The following is a 16,695-nucleotide window of genomic DNA, read 5'->3' as shown; positions in this document are numbered from 1 at the left end:
CCTGTGATCAAAGGAGAGTAAAGATGAAATATGGTTAAGGAAATGTAATCTTCCTTGGAAGGCAATTTGGAAAGAAAATTTTTGCCATTCTTTCCTAAACAAAACTCCAACAAATTAGTTACCAATCAAGGCACTAGATCAAATCCATGTTTTATACATTTATGTAAGTGTGTGCATATACATATATATGTGCCACAGAGATATGGTAATGACTGATACCACTGAGTGGGATAAAGGTAGACTTTTAGAGCCAGCTTTTGTATTTCTGAACAATATTTTTGTCATTAATTGGTATAAAAAAATCTGAGGGTGGTTTGATACACTTACATTGTTTCATATCCAAGCAAAAATCAGCATGAAATTGTGCTGGCATTAATTAGTGGCTTGGCATTAAAAAAGAATCTTAATTACTAACAAAATAAATAAAAGCTCAGATATCCCAAAGGATGCTTGCTCACCCCTTTGGTAGACATAATCTAGTTATGGCAAATTTAAGATTTCTAACTATTCAATATATAAGTACATATAATGAAAATCTGCCGAATCACAGGACTGTTGTTTAGTCACAACTTGCAGGACACAAAATCAGTAAGTTAAATACAGAGTTATTGTCTTGCTATGGTTCTATAAAGATGAACAATCAGACTGTAGTGAACAACATGAGTGTTTAGTTCAAAGTTTTTGCCTTAATATCTAAAACACTTTACAGGTAGTATTCAGCTGGGACCAGAACTTTTATAATTAAGTGATGCTGTCATTAAATGAATTGCATTTGATTTTACAATGTTTTTGCCAGTCATTAAGCAAATCACTCAGTTGTTAAGCAAATCTGGCTTTCCCCATTGACTTTGCTTGTCAGAATCCCCCAGGAAGGTCACAAATGGTGATCATATGAGCCCGAGATGCTGCAACTCTCATAAATACATGCTGGCTGCCAAGCAACTGAATTTTGAAGGAGGAGGGAACTAATTCATTTACCCTTCATTTCCATTAACACCATAAAAAGAAATAGAACATACACTTGCTGAATATATAAGCCCCTTTCAATGCAAAGGCAAAGCTCTCTTTTGCTACATAAAGGTAAATAGTAAAGGTTTCTCTGTCTAGTCATGTCCAATTCTAGGGGGCATTGCTCATCTCCATTTCTTAGCCGAGGGAGCCAGCGATGTCCAAAGACATTTCCATGGTCATGTACCATCTCCTCCAATTTAGAAAGTCTTTATTACTATTAATGCAAGACCTCTTCGCAGAGAGTGTATTTTGCGGATTTTTTTAAGACCATCAGATATTTGATCTTACAAGACAAATGGCACGAGTGGTACAAATGCCTCTGTGAGAAATGGGTAATTGTCTCAGACCTAGTCAGAATGTATTCATAATTTTCCATCATGAGTCAAATCTGAGAATGATCACAGGCTATTTGACAACACCCACCCACACCAGCGTGCTTGGAGAAGTAAACATCACTACCATATTACTGTATAGTGTTTTAAAGTTATCTTTTGTGGAAAATCTTAATGTGCTGTTTCAATTGCCCACACATGGCTATCAGATGGCTTGGTTGTTTCTCATTTCCATTTAGTAATAATATTTCTTTTTTCTCCCATATCAGACCAAACTTCATTGTAGTAAAAATAGCTTATTTTTCTACCCCCACAACAGTTGTATAGAAAAGATAGCTAAAAACTAGAATTCAAAAGATTAAACCTTCCCACATCCTGTGATCATGAAACTGATTGGGCCTCTTGCATCTACTTTTGAATAAAAGAAAAGCAGAAGACCTGATCCTACATGTTTAATTTAATGCAGGAGTAGGAAATTATGACAATTGTATGATCTATAGACTTCAACTCCCAGAATTCCTGAGCCCATGTAATGTCTGCATTGACGCTGTGATAAATATTGGGTGTTCAACTTGGTAAAGATGGGCTTATGTGGATCCTTAAGAGCTCTTTATCCATTTCAGCATAATCACTAAGGTTATAATAGCAGCCATTTAAAGTAAGTTCTATAGGTCTGGTGAAATTGTGGTAAAGGGCCTTCTCAAATGAAGTATCTTCCAAATGTGTTGAAAATTTCCAATTTATAATCAGCAAAATTCCCAGGCAACCTAAGATGCATTTTGGTTTTTTTAAATATAAATATTGTATTAATTTTCTAGTTTTACAATCATAAGTACTTAATAAAAAATGTGTTGGCTGGGTCCATTAGTAATTCAATGGTACATATTAACTTCTTCAATCTAGGCCCAATATTACACCATCCAATGCTTCCTCTCTTCTTCCAGTAGTACACATTTTCCCACACTAGGCAAATACAATTCTTATTGTTGTTAATACATATACAATTGACCAAACATCTTTGTTACATTTTCCTAATAATATCAATAATGTTGGTTTAAAATATTTTTTCTAACCAAAATATATCTTAATTGCATTTGCGCTTAATATCTATTTGTTCAATTAATATAGTTTTTCCTGCTTTTTAATTTTTTTAAATTTTCCATCAGTGTTCAAAATGTCTCTTATCACTTATAATTTCTCATAATAAGTTATATTTGGGTAACCAAAAGCTTCCCTCTTAGCATTTTCATATTTCCCTTCTCATACCAAAATATAATATTCTAGTTACAAATCCTATCTTTCTAGTTATAATAATACTTCTATTTGTAACATATATCTATTCTCAGCCATGTTCAAACATCTGATTAATAGTATAATATCCCATCTGATGGGTCAAACCCTCTATTTTCTTCAGTCTTACTCTAGCTTTCTTCCTTTGCCAACTAACTTTCCAAGTCAATGCATTTGAATCATCAAGTAATTCTTCCTCTGTTTTTGTGTATATTGTTTGGAATAAGAAAAACAATTTGATTAAAGTATTTTTGGAAGGACACTTAGCCCACTGATATACATTAAACAGCCTCCCTCCTTCTCCAATTTCCCACAATTCTCCTAACAGCTCTATCTTCCATTCAATCAGCTCTTCTTTCTTATCCTCAAGTGTGTTCTGAGATCTTGACAGGTAAGATATCTTTTCCATTTCCAATAATATCGCTACATCTTCTAATTCTTTGTTTGTCTGAGTCTGTCTGTTAGTTCCTTTCTTTAGGTCCTCCATCTTTGGATCTGCTTCCTCTGATTTTCCTTCTATTTTTTAGGTTGCTAGTTCCTTCTTTGTAGTCATTCTCTGAGTTTGTAGATTTAGATTAAAGAATTGTTCTTTTATCTCCTTTGTGTCATTTTTAGTCTCATCATGAGCTAAGGCAATTGTCTCTTGTATTGATTTTAACATAGAAAGAATTTCTTTCTGAATTCATCAACATTTTCTTGTTGGTATGTCAAGCTGGGGACTTTGGGGACAGGTGTTAGGGTTAGTTTTTTACCATTTGAAGCTAACTATGAAACATCGATTTTGTTTTTGTATTTTATAGTCCAATCTATTTAGGGATTTAAAAAGTTCAGTCAATTGTCATTTGAAGTCCAAATTATCCAGCCGGCCTATCAGTCTGTCCTTAAGTCTCCCCTCAGCAAGTATAAGTAAAATTCAAATTTTTCTGTCCAATGAAAAACATATCCTTTCTGTCCAGAGAGAAAAGAGCAATTAAAAATTGTTCATCAATCAAAGGTTTATAATCCAAAGTATTACATCATCTCAATCAATAATGCATGTTTCTTCTATAGGGAAATAGCTCCATGACACAGCTCTAAAAGTCAGATAGTATTTATATTTGTAGTCCAAGCAGCCAAGTTTCCTTTAGGCATAATAAATTGTAGTGCTTTAGTTCGCCACTAGATGTCGTTGATGCCGTCTTCCAGCTTTTTACATCCAACCTTATATTACAAGCTTTTTAAGTGTTTTTTTTTTAAAATCTCAAAAGCACTTTGAGTCCCCAAATTTCATAGTTATATATGTGTATTGATTTCAAATTAATCTTGTAATTTTCTCTGTTTCCCCCCAAGCAATTAATTTGCCACTTTTCTTTTCCTGAGGGAATGGGGTGGAAATTCCCCTTCCCTCTCTCATTGGGGAGGATTCTTTGCTTTGGGCGTTTTTTCCCCAGGAAAAAGTCTTAAAGTCATAAAGAGAGGATAGGGTCTCACCCAGTTCCATCCATGTTGCTTGAAAGTTGCTGGTTAATGCTTATTTTCTTCGGTTGTCAGCAGCTTCAGACTGGCCACACAAATGTAGCTAGTCTTTCCCCCACCGCCCTCCCGCGATCAATGAGGGTCCCCTCCTCCATCACCTGTTCGGGGTGACTTTCGACCCTTTTTAGGGTCCCCAGTTGGGCGAAATTGAATGCAGAAGACGGAGCCCCATCTTCCTGCGTCTGTCACACCACAACATCAACCATTGTTTCTCCTAAGATGCATTTTGTAAATTGTTTCATCACAATACAAAATGCAAGGGATAGTGGAATGCTTAGCAGAAGAACATGAAATAAGAAAGGAATTCAGGAAAAGAAATCAAATTTCAGTTAACTAACATGTTATAGTTCTATTTATTGGTATATACAAACCATTTACACTAGAGTTGACAACTTTTTTCAGCAAGGGATCATGCTTGATATTTATTTATTTATTTGCCTTCAGGGGAGATATGGTAACATTACAAGATGAAGAGTAAAAATGGGAAAGGGTATTTGGGGATGATCTGAATGTCAGAGAGGTTAGCATGTGAAACTTTTTGTTACTTATCTTAGCAAATAATGTCCCTATCAATCAGTGGCTTTAATATAAACAGCTTAACCTGATGCTACTCCAGGGGATTTGCAACCTCTGTTTCACACTGATTCAGACTTCCCATTTTAATTTAACCCAGCAATTTAACTTCCATGAACTGGTTACATGGGATAATAAAATTTTAAGTGGAAAAAGATTTATTATATTGATGTATACTGTAACAGGGAATGATCAACAATGACTGTCAACTGTCACAGAAAGATGACAGATCATATAAAACAAAAAGATAAGCTTTAAATTGGAGTTACAGGTCAGTGAAGACCATAGATAAGACTGGAAGTGTTCTCTAAGGGATATTTAATTAATAAAAGCTGGGTATATTTGCACAACATTAAAAAAGAATATCTATAAAAAGGCACAATTTTTCAGCCAGCAGAAAGAGTATAGCTAATTGTGGAATTAAATGGAAAGCAAAAGGGGTCAGACATGGCCATTTAATATGACTATTAACTTCAAGGGTCAGAAAGCAATGGAGAAATATTTATTATCATAAAAAGCACTGAGAAAAAAACATGCGAGGGAGAGATATTCAAAAACTCATTCTGCCAAAGTCTTCTCACAGTCAAAAAAGAGTCTTGTTTCCACTGTTATGTCTATCTATTTGTAAATAAACAAATATTACAAAAATACAATTAATCCCCAGGGCTCTGTCCTCCAAAGGAAACTAATTTCTGCTGTACCGTTCCAGGATTTCTTAGCATTTAGAAAAAAAAATGGAGCTCATTCTATCGAACAGGAAGGGTCAACCGGTTAAGGCACAAGATTAGAAAACAAAAGCTTTACATTCTAGTCCTGCCTTACAAACAATTTTGTTTTGATTTGGGGCCAGTCATTCTCAGCCCTAAAAAGAAGGCAAGGTCAAACCACTTTTAAAAATCTTGCCAAGAAAACTTCAAGGCCTTGTCCACAGTTATCAGGAGTTAACACTGACTTGAAACCTTAAAAAAAATATGTAACAGTGCCTGAAACATTAGAATAGCAGGGATTTATTTATTTGTTTCCTGTCTTTGTTATTTTTACAAATAACTCAAGGCAGCGAACATACCCATCTTCCTCCCTTTTAAACTATAAATTTTATTTATAGCATGCATTTACCTTAAAAAAATTCAAAGGAGCAAGATTCATAAAGTAAACATAAAAACATCAACAAGTCAACCCTAGTGTAAAATTTATTCTATGCACCCAGGTCCCTTAGAGTGGAAACAAAAAAGTAATGGTATTAAAAAAAAAACTCGCAAAAAAACCTTACAAAGGTTAACTGTTCTTTCAGTATATTAACATGTCTTCCTAAATTTGATTCAACAAAAATGCATTATTAAAAATAATGAAAGGTTATTAAATCTGGTATTAGCTCTGTGAAGTGGCAAGTACTATGGAAAAATTGTGTGGAATAATCAGTAAGAAAGAGTTTACATAAAAAGCTAAAAGCCTGGAGCATTTTCCATTTATCAGGTGTTGGCAAAAAAATCCCAGAAAACTGAATGTAAAATCTCTCTTCAAAAATGCCCCTTTCCAAACAAAAAGCACCCCTGGATTCCCATCCTCCTCAGATGTCACAGAATTCGAACAGGAGAGGAAAAAGCTTAAGATGTTGTCTGCCAATTATGTTAATCAAAATATTTAATTTCTGCTCCTCTCCCTCAAACTTATAAAGTGATTAAAACATGGGTTTATAATAGAAAATGCTGCTAACCTTTAATCATGGAATTACAGCCTTCTTAAATTTACATCGGCTATAAGCAAATCAGCCGCATATACAAAGAAAGAGAGAGGGAAAACACTGCTAATAACTTCCCCCTCTCCTGGAACTAGAATTCAGAAACATTAGCAGACATCTTAGCTTTCTCTATGTTAAGGAAATGCCACCCTGTTTGCTGTTCAACTCATAAGCCAATGCAACAATCTACTGTAATATTAGGAGAAAGCCAAGTATTCCTGCAGAGAGCATATATCCATTGCATAAGTAACCAGAACCCCCACCTGTTTGAAGCTGTATTGCATTACAGATCACAAGAGTCTCTTTTAGCTTAGTTTCATCATAATCGCATTACATAAGACAGAGCAATAGAGATTTCCATTCCCAAGCTAATATTGCAATTCAGCTTGGGCTTGAATCAACCTCAGCACATGGCTATGGAAAGGCTGCATTTGTATGATTGCCCCTAGAAAATACACGATTGACTGCAACATTAAGTTCATTTGCCTAAGGAGAAAAAGCCACCCTAGATGACTCAGCCCCAAGAGGCACTTCTTTAAACACAACGCTGACCAGTAAATCAACAAATAACCCAGCACAGGGGTGTCAAATTGCCGGCCCACGAGCTGAATGCATCATGCTGAAACCACACCCTCCCTAGCTCCAGCAATGAGGAAAAAGTCACTATACGTCACAACACATTACGGGATGTTGCAAGTTTTGACACCTCTGATCCAGCAGATGTGACTCAGTCCTTAGTAGGTTCAGCTCCACACTGAGTAAAGTGTGTACCAGTTCACAACAATAGCATTATAATGAACTATAGGGTAGGGTGGGTTAGGGATAGGATAGGATGTAGGATAGAATGTTCTTTATTGGCCAAGTGTGATTGGACACACAAGGAATAAATTAATGTTTCAACATTCTTCACAGAATGGATTCGCAACCATGAGCGGTAGTTCAGAAACTGCCCTATTCCAAGCCAAAACTCCGCTTGGCTTATTTATTTGACACATTGCACAGGGTCTCTAGGGTACCAGGTAGTGGTCTCTCTTAGGCATACTTGAAGATGCATTGTTGTTGTTAATTGCGAAGTCGTGTCCGACCCATCACGACCCCATGGACAACGTTCCTCCAGGTCTTCCTGTCCTCTACCATCTTCTGGAGTCCATTTAAATTCACACCTACTGCTTCAGTGACTCCATCCAGCCATCTCATTCTCTGTCGTCCCCTTCTTCTATTGTCCTCAATCTTTCCCAGCATTAGGCTCTTCTCCAGTGAATCCTTCCTTCTCATTAGGTGGCCAAAGTACTTGAGTTTCAACTTCAGGATCTGGCCTTCTAAGGAGTAGTCGGGGTTGATCTTTTCTAGGACTGACCGGTTTGAACGCCTTGCAGTCCAAGGGACTTGCAGGAGTCTTCTCCAGCACCATAGTTCAAAGGCCTCAATTCTTTTGCGCTCAGCCTTTCTTATGGTCCAACTTTCACAGCAATACATTGCAACTGGGAAAACCATGGCCTGGACTATACGCACTTTTGTTGGCAGGGTGATGTCTCTGCTTTTTAGAATGCTGCCTAGATTTGCCATAGCTTTCCTCCCCCGGAGCAAGCGTCTTTTAATTTCTTGGCTGCAGTCCCCATCTGAGGTGATCTTGGAGCCCAAAAAAATAAAATCTGTCACTACCTCCATTTCTTCCCCATCTATTTGCCAGGAATTGAGAGGGCCGGATGCCATGATTTTGGTTTTCTTAATGTTGAGTTTCAAGCCTACTTTTGCACTCTCCTTCTTCCCCCGCATCAAGAGGCTCTTTAGTTCCTCTTCACTTTCTGCCATTAGAGTGGTATCATCTGCATATCTTAGGTTGTTGATATTTCTCCCGGCAATCTTAATTCCAACTTTTGATTCATCTAGCCCTACCTTTCTCATGATGTGCTCTGCATATAAGTTAAATAGGCAGGGCGACAGTATACACCTTGCCGGACTCCTTTTCCAATTTTGAACCAATCAGTGGTTCCGTGTCCAGTTCTCACTGTTGCTTCTTGACCTGCATATAGGTTTCTCAAGAGACAAATGAGATGGTCTGGTACTCCCATCTCTTTAAGAACTTGCCACAATTTGTTGTGATCCACACAATCAAAGGCTTTTGCATAGTCAATGAAGCAGAAGTAGATGTTTTTCTGGAACTCCCTAGCTTTCTTCATGATCCAGCGTATGTTGGCAATTTGATCTCTAGTTCCTCTGCCTCTTCGAAATCCTGCCTGTACTTCTGGTAGTTCTCGATCCACATACTGCTGGAGTCTAGCTTGTAGGATTTTAAGCATAACTTGACTAGCATGTGAAATGAGTGCAATGGTGCGATAGTTTGAACATTCTTTGGCATTGCCTTTCTTTGGAATTGGAATGTACACTGACCTTTTCCAATCCTGTGGCCACTGTTGAGTTTTCCAAATTTGCTGGCAAATTGAATGTAGCACTTTTACTGCATCGTCTTTTAAGATTTTGAATAGGTCAGCTGGAATACTGTCACCTCCACTAGCTTTGTTGTTGCTCAGATTTTCTAGGAGGGGGGGGGGGGAAAGGATGGGGAGGAGGAAGGAGGGAGGGGGGGGAGGGGAGAAGGTGAGGGGGGGGAAGAAGCGATGGAAGTGGGGAGGAGGGGAGGTGGAGGGGTAGGTGAGGGGGTAAGGGGAGGAGGGGAGGTGAAGGGAGGTAGAGAGGGAGGGGGGAGGAAAGATGGAGGGAGGGGGAGAGGAGGAAGGAAGGGGGGGAGGGGAAGGAAGGGCCGACCATTTCACTTCACATTCTAGAATGTCTGGTTCGAGGTCAGTGACCATCTCCTTGTGGTTATCTGGGATGTTAAGCTCATTCTTGTATAGTTCTTCTGTGTAGTTTTGCCATCTCTTCTTAATCTCTTCTGCCTCTGTTAGGTCTCTGTCATTTTGGTCCTTTATCATGCCCATCTTTGCATGAAATGTTCCCTTCATATCTCCAATTTTCTTGAAGAGATCTCTGGTCCTCCCTATTCTGTTGTTTTGTTCTATTTCTTTGCACTGTTCATTTAAGAAGGCATTCTTATCTCTTCTAGCTACTCTCTGGAATTCTGCATTCAATGGGGTGTATCTTTCTCTTTCTCCTTTGCCTTTCACTTCCCTTCTTTCCTCAGCTATTTGCAAAGCTTCCTCAGACAGCCATTTTGCTTTCTTGCATTTCTTTTTCTTTGGGATGGTTTTAGTTGCTACCTCTTGTACAATGTTGCGAACTTCCATCCATAGTTCTTCAGGCACTCTGTCTATCAGATCCAGTTCCTTAAATCTATTTGTCACCTCTACTGTATATTCATCAGGAATATGATTTAGTTCATACCTGAGTGGCCTAGTGCTTTTCCCTACTTTTTTCAATTTAAGATGCATTACAGAGAGATATTCTCCTCCTTAGCTCATGTTTGGACTTTAAAAGATGTTTAGGCTAAATTATAAGAAATCAGATAAATACTCCAAGAGAGCTTCATATTTCAAGTTCAGAGGAACTGCCATACATAACTGAGATTGTTTATGAAGAGGCAATATTCTGCAATAAAGCAAAACAGCAAACAAAGTTGTGTAGTTAACGTCTCCTGAGTGAACATCCATATTCCCAAATTTAACTTTTTTTTTGTTTATCAACAGCTTTTTTAAAAAAAGCTTGGTTTCCTTAGTGGAGAGTCCTTATAGACTAGTTTCAATGCAATTCCTACCCAAAATGGATTACTAACCACAATGATGTCAAGGTTAGTGGCTTTCGACATAAGACAATTTGGGGGGGGGGGATAATAGTGTGGAGAAATACTTTTTCTTAACAGGATTTCCCTTCAAGAGTAATCCATTGGTAATTAATTCTCCCTAGATAAGTAAAATCAAATCAAATCAAATGTTATCTGAGCAAAATTTATATACAGTACATACATAGCCTAAGAGGTATAACTTCGCACACGTTAATACCAAACCTAGAATTACCAAACTAATTGCCTCAAATACATAATAAAAATACTTTTTTTTCTTCTCCACATTTTTCTTCTTTAATTTTCTACCACACTACTCAACATTTAACCACCACTATGTTTATCTTGGCTCAGAATCATAGGTCTAGTCAATGTGAACCCAAAGTGGACCTAGGTTGGCCCAAAAAACTGATTGTGACATATCAGAAGAATACTGTGACCACTAAAAAAACTAAAAAAGTGATAAGTGAGAGCTGTATAATCTTCCCAGATATATATGTGGATAACTAAAAAAAGAGAAACAACTTATGAGAAACAATCCATCGAGAGACGATTAGACAGAAAACAGAAAATGAGAAACAATCCATCGAGAGACGATTAAACAGAAAAATAGGCAAATGTATACCCTAAAGAAATTGAGTGAATTCCATGTGAAATTAAATGGTCCAAAGTTTAAAACAGTGTAAAAACAAACTGCACAGACAGCAAAATAGAGAGCCTGTGAATAAGAACATGATGGAAAATATATGGCAACAAAATAGCTCAAAAGATCTAAGACTCTTAGTAACCTAAAATTAAAACCATACTTTTCAGGAAATCTTATCCTAATGAACAGATTGCCAGAAGTAATAATGGTTTCTAAAATCCATTAGAGCAAAACACTTCCGAAATAATAGAACACTCCAAGGGATATTTACGAATCTAAATACTACTTAATTTGGAAAATTAAAATAATAAAACCTTCCAAGACTGAAACTCATCAGGACTGTGTACATAAGAGGAAGCAGATTTTCCTCTGATGTTCAGGATTTATCTCTTCTTCACCTCCTCATGTACCAGGAAAAAACTTCAAAGTCTTAAGGGTGTTTTCACACACTGTATTTTTAGGTACATTTAAAAAGTGCATGTCTAAATATTTAAGAAGTGAATATGATGGAGATGTATTTTATGTGGGGCTGATGGATCAGACAGTAAGAGTCAGAACTGGCTTCAGGCCATTGTACATTATACATTTAGTGGCAATCCTAAATTGTTTTTTTTAAAAAAAAAAAAAAACAACACTATACATATTCAACTCTATGCATCTATCTGTACAATCAACCTGAAAGCAGCAAGGATGGGCTTTTCATTCTGAAAAGAGGAAAAAAATATTTCCCCATTCTAATCCACTTCTATGAGATGCATGTGGCAAGGCAGAATGGTAGTTATGAACAAAGGCTTTCATTTTGTTTTCCCTTTTTCTTTCTTCACAGGAAATAAAGAGAAACTGAGGTTTGAAATTAGTTCCTAGAATCTTGCTAGGTGAAGCCAGCAAACACCCAAGCATTTCTTTTCACCAAATTAACCCTATGGAAATTCATTATGGAATTTATTCACGCTATCTTTAATTCTGAAAGAAGCATATAACCAGGATAACTTGCTTAACCTTGTTCTGTTTATCAAAGTGGTCAACCTTCAAATTTAGTATTTTAACAATGCCATTTACACGGTTCTCTATCATACTACCGTATATGCCGGCGTACAAGGCGACCCGGCATATAAGACGACCCCCGTCTTTGGCGCCAAGTCGCATTCCTAGAACGTCATCTTATACGCCGGAAACTACCAGTATTTCCGGCGTATAAGATGACTCAGCGTATAAGTCGACCCCCGTCTTTGGCGCCGATTTTAACGCTTGCGGAAGTCGCCTTATACGCCGGCATATACATTAAGTATAATTATACAGGTCTAGTTTATAGCATTTATTTCCATGCTATTCTTTAAACAAGTAGAAACCAAGCATGAATGTATGTAAGGGTTACCCACTTATTCTAGCTTTTTTCATGGATAAAAGATGCCAGAACTCTGTTCTGGGCGTTCTATGACAAAAAAAGCCGTGTGTGTGTGTGTGTGTGTGTGTGTGTGTGTGTATGTATACATATATTTGTTTTCTGAGGTTTTCGCGGGTATTTGTATGTAGGTCTTTGGTTATTCGGGTTTTCTCCCGCGTAAAATTGGAAGTGTCTTGGCGACGTTCGACGAAGTCCCATTCGTCATCTTCAGGCTGGTGTTTTTGGAATACTGAGACAAACGCTTTTCGTAGTCAATGAAAGCCATGTACAGAGGCATAGTGTACTCATGCCTGTCAATGACTTGCTGAACAACCTGGATGTGATCCATTGTGCTGTAGCCATTTCTGAACCCTGCCTGCTCCTTTGGCAGTGCATCATTTAATGTTCTCAATATTCTTTTTGCTATTATCTTGGTGAAAAACTTGTAGCTGGCTGAAAGAAGGCTTATTGGGCAATAGTTCTTTAAGTCATCTTGGGCCCCTTTCTTGTGTATAAGAATCACTTCAGCATTTTTCCATGAATCAGGTATTTTTTCTTCTCTGAGGCATCTGGAGTATAATTTTGCTAGTATCTTGTGTAAACTGTGACCACCAGACTTACATAAACTTACTACAATCAATATATGAAAAAACAATGGCGACAATTTATCCTAATGATCTTAAAGTGGAAATCAATGTAGGATGAGGTGTACAACAAGGCAATACAATATCACCTAACTTTTTTTCAGACTGCCTTGAAGAAGTATTTTGCAAATTAGACTGGGCAAAAGATGGAGTAAAAATCAATGGCGCCTATTTAAATCACTTAAGATTTGCAGATGATGTTGTTTTCTTCTTGCAAGACCCAGAAGATCTACAAAGACACATACAAGAGCTGCACAAAGCAGGAGAACCATTTGGCTTAAAAGCAAACCTGTAAAAGAGCCAACTTATGTTTAATAAATTCACTAAAGAAAAATATATATATATCTGATGAAGAACTAGACATAGTAGATCACTACATATCCCTTGGCCAATGAATCTCAGTGAAAGTGATACAATAAAGAAAATTGAATGGCCTGTTAAATGTGGTTGGCAGGCATTCAGCAAGCTAAGCATAATTTTCAAGAACCTCCCTCTATGCCTAAAGAGAAAAGTTTTCGATCAGGGTGTGCTACCTGCTCTAATCTATGCCGGTGAAACATGTACACTAACCTCACAATCAATACAAAAGCTACGAGTGGCGCAAAGAGCCATGGAAAGATACATGCTTGGCATAACAAAACAAGGCAGAAAGACCTGCACAATGGATTAGAGAACAAATGAAAATAAATGATGCCATCAAGAGAGTAAAAGAATTGAAATAGAAATGGGCTGGTCACAGAGCAAGAAGAACTGATGGCAAGTGGACCAAGGCAGTCATAGAATGGATCCCACTTGATAAAAAGTGTCCACAAAAGAGACCTAAAACAAGATGGATCAATGATGTCAGCAAGTTTTGAAGCTCAATTGGCAAAAGAAAGCTCAAAACTGTATTGGTTGGAAACATGCAGAAGAGGCCTTCATCCTGCAGTGGATAGACAATGGCTAAAATGATGATGAGGATAAACATTTTAGTCATTGAAAATAATCAGATTATTTTTTTAAAAAAATTAACTTAGATTTACAGATGACAGTATGTCTTCAGCAGAGTTTCTATTCTGTGTATCTTCAGGATTGAGATGACACACTGTGTTAAGAGTATGAGCATTAAAATAATTCCTATATTAAAGAATTTAAATGAGCTTTATGAACTGGTTTCAAGCAGTAGCATCACTCTGGTATATTTGATTCCTCCAGCATAGGAGATATCAATAACTGAATTCCTAATATTAGAATATTAGAGGTTATTTCTTATTTATATTTGAATACCACTGAGTTTATTTTATTTACTTATTTACTTCAATTTTGAGGCCACCAGCTCATATTCAAGTAACATTCTATTTTACTCAGCTTCATAATGTCCAAATATTACATATCTTCATAAATCATATCTTTATCCTGTAAAAAGTTGCTAAATGAACAGATGAGAAATAACCAGGAATGAAGTAAGACACTTGGAAGTTCTTCTTTCTCTCCGGATGTAACAGCAAGAAACCACAATGATGCTCAAATTAAATTCTTCTAAATTCCTGTTTCTTCTTTTTGGCCACTTGCCTCTACTGAGTCATGATAGAAATTGACACAAAGTACTACAAACGATTGATTAAAAAGAGATAGATAGGTGTTTTTGCTGGCTCATAATCTCCTGAAGAAAAACACTGTGGATAGCAGGTCCAAGTGAGGAACATGTAACACTTCAAAAGCAGATGGACTACAATTCCCAGCAACCTGCCACCATGGTCACTGGTGAAGAATGACAGTAGCTGAAGACATCTCAAAGCCTTCCCCTGCTCTAGTGAATGAGGTTTCCTGCAACACCAAGAGGAAAAAAGTGATGTTGAGTTCAGTACTTCCTACACTTCCTCTTCCTGCCCCCATGTACCTCTCTGAATGCTGCAGTTCAGTTGACGGAACAGCTGCTCCATCAGTCTGTCCACTTCTGTTTAGAAGGGATATGGAGGTACTTTCTCACTGCTCCTTAGAACAACTGCTCCATTCGGATGCCCTCTAGATCACGGGTGTCAAACTCACCATGTCACGTGACGTGTCACGACGTATCGCGACTCTTTTTGCATTGCCGACAATGTGATGGGTGCGGCTTCGGTATGATGAAACCGGCCTTCAGGCCAGCAGTTTGACACCCCTGCTCTAGATCCATGGGGATACCAGAATTCATAGCCAGCCTAGAAATAAAATAAAATAAAATAATAATAAAATAAATAAAATAAAATAAAATTGAATATTTTATTGGCCAAGTGTGATTAGACATACAAGGAAGTTGTCTCCAGTATGGAAGCAGTGTATTTGAAAGCCGACAGAGAAAAAAATAATAATAATAACAACAACAATAAAAGGGGGAAGTAAAGAAGATAATAAAAGGAATAAATAATAATACTACAGCCATACTCTATGGGTTGATATACATACACATTAGACAGAATTGCAAGAATTAGGTGTTCAGCAGAATGATGGCACGAAGGAAAAAATGTCCCTACGTCTAGCTGCAAAATAAAATAATACAATAAAATAAAATAAAAACTAATTTTAAGCACCCCAGTCCCCTGAAGAATACCAGGGCTGGCTTAGCAGAAAATAACAGAGGACTGGCAGAGTTGACTCTGGCAGCCATGCGTTCTCCTTCTGAGGCAAGGCTGCCCAGAAAAATCCTGGCCACTTGAAGGCCATCCCAACTTTCTCAGGGACCCTCTGTCTGCCCTCCGTGCCTGACTGGCAGCTGGTCAGCCAGAAGCTCCGAGTGTCCTCCCACCTCCCCTTTGTGGGCTGGAGCTGCGGCCTTGAACGGCCTTCCGGACGCCACCCTGGTACCTGCCCAGGCTGTTGCAGAACAGTCGACTGCTGGGCGACTTCGCCGATCCCCAGCTGCTCCTTGAGGAGGTGGGGGTAGCTGAGGCAGTGCTTCAGCGCCGGCGGGATGTTGCCCATGGCGCCCGTCTCCCCTCAAGAGCCAGCAAACCGCCCCCCCCCCACCTCCCGACAGCAAGGTCACCGCCACCCGCGCCTTGTGCGCCCAGCCATCTGCAAAGCCGCTCGCCGGAACCCAATGCCTGGCTGAGCGTGGGCGCAGCATCCGCCTCGCCCGGCCGAGGGAATCCCGGGCGATTCTGATTGGCTGAGAGGGATGCCGGGAGTTCGCGAGGCCAGCATCCTTAGGTCGCCGGAGGAGATCAGATCAGCGCGTTGCTCTGCCGCTCCGGCGCTGAAGCCCTTTCGGGGACGGGGTCCCGGAGCGGTGGCCTCTTCCAGATTAGTATTTCGATCCTCTGCCCAGCTCGAAGAGCTGCTTCTGCTCCAGAAAGCTGGCGGATTGAAACTGGATTAGTCGACGGGCTCTCTGTCCAGCAGGTGGCGGTCTTCAGGCTCTGCTGTTGCGCCATTAAAAATCATGGCAAAAGATCCCAAAGAGGACAGTCAGACGGGAAGAATTTCAGAAAAGTTCATTAAGACATAACGTGATTAGTTGGGCATAATCGCCCGTAGAGCATGGCAAGAGTTCCCATGCATCTGAGTTGAAGGCAAACACTCAGGGATCCAAGACATTTCCAGGCTTTGAGGCCTTGAGATATGATAGATGTACAAAGGACCACCCTTGGAAAAAAATACAGAGCATCAAAAAGACAAATGAAGAACCAATTTAAATAGTTGTAATATAAATACAATTACAAGTCTGTAAATGTGCCAGTCCAAATGGCACTCTTGGACGAAGCTCCTTCCTTTCATTGATTTTTTAGGTTGGAAATTGCTGGGCCAGGTCTATGCACTACTCCGGTGCACAGTTTCAGATGGGTCTTTTCCCAGAAGTGTATCAATG

At 38.6% G+C, this 16,695-nt stretch overlaps 1 protein-coding gene across 4 annotated transcripts in view; it reads right to left on the bottom strand.

The window, feature by feature from the left end:
* HMGCLL1 (3-hydroxymethyl-3-methylglutaryl-CoA lyase like 1) overlaps positions 1 to 16,192 on the bottom strand; it is a 51,944-nt gene extending 35,752 nt beyond the window's left edge. For 2 of the 4 annotated variants that reach the window (XM_039320344.1, XM_039320345.1), the window contains exon 1: positions 15,693 to 15,945. In XM_039320344.1, the coding sequence (XP_039176278.1) occupies positions 15,693 to 15,809 (117 nt within the window). In that variant the 5' untranslated portion in view covers positions 15,810 to 15,945. Of the gene's footprint in view, positions 1 to 15,692 lie in introns of all 4 variants that reach the window. The other 2 variants (XM_039320342.1, XM_039320343.1) reach the window with 2 other exon arrangements.
* Between the last annotated feature and the right edge of the window lie 503 nt (positions 16,193 to 16,695).

Source organism: Crotalus tigris, unplaced genomic scaffold (assembly GCF_016545835.1).
Source record: "Crotalus tigris isolate CLP2741 ecotype Arizona unplaced genomic scaffold, ASM1654583v1 scf7180000023636.1099087, whole genome shotgun sequence".
Taxonomy (NCBI): Eukaryota; Metazoa; Chordata; class Lepidosauria; order Squamata; family Viperidae; genus Crotalus; species Crotalus tigris.
The sequence above is the reverse complement of the archived record's forward strand: the minus strand, read 5'-3'. Positions and strand labels throughout refer to the sequence as shown.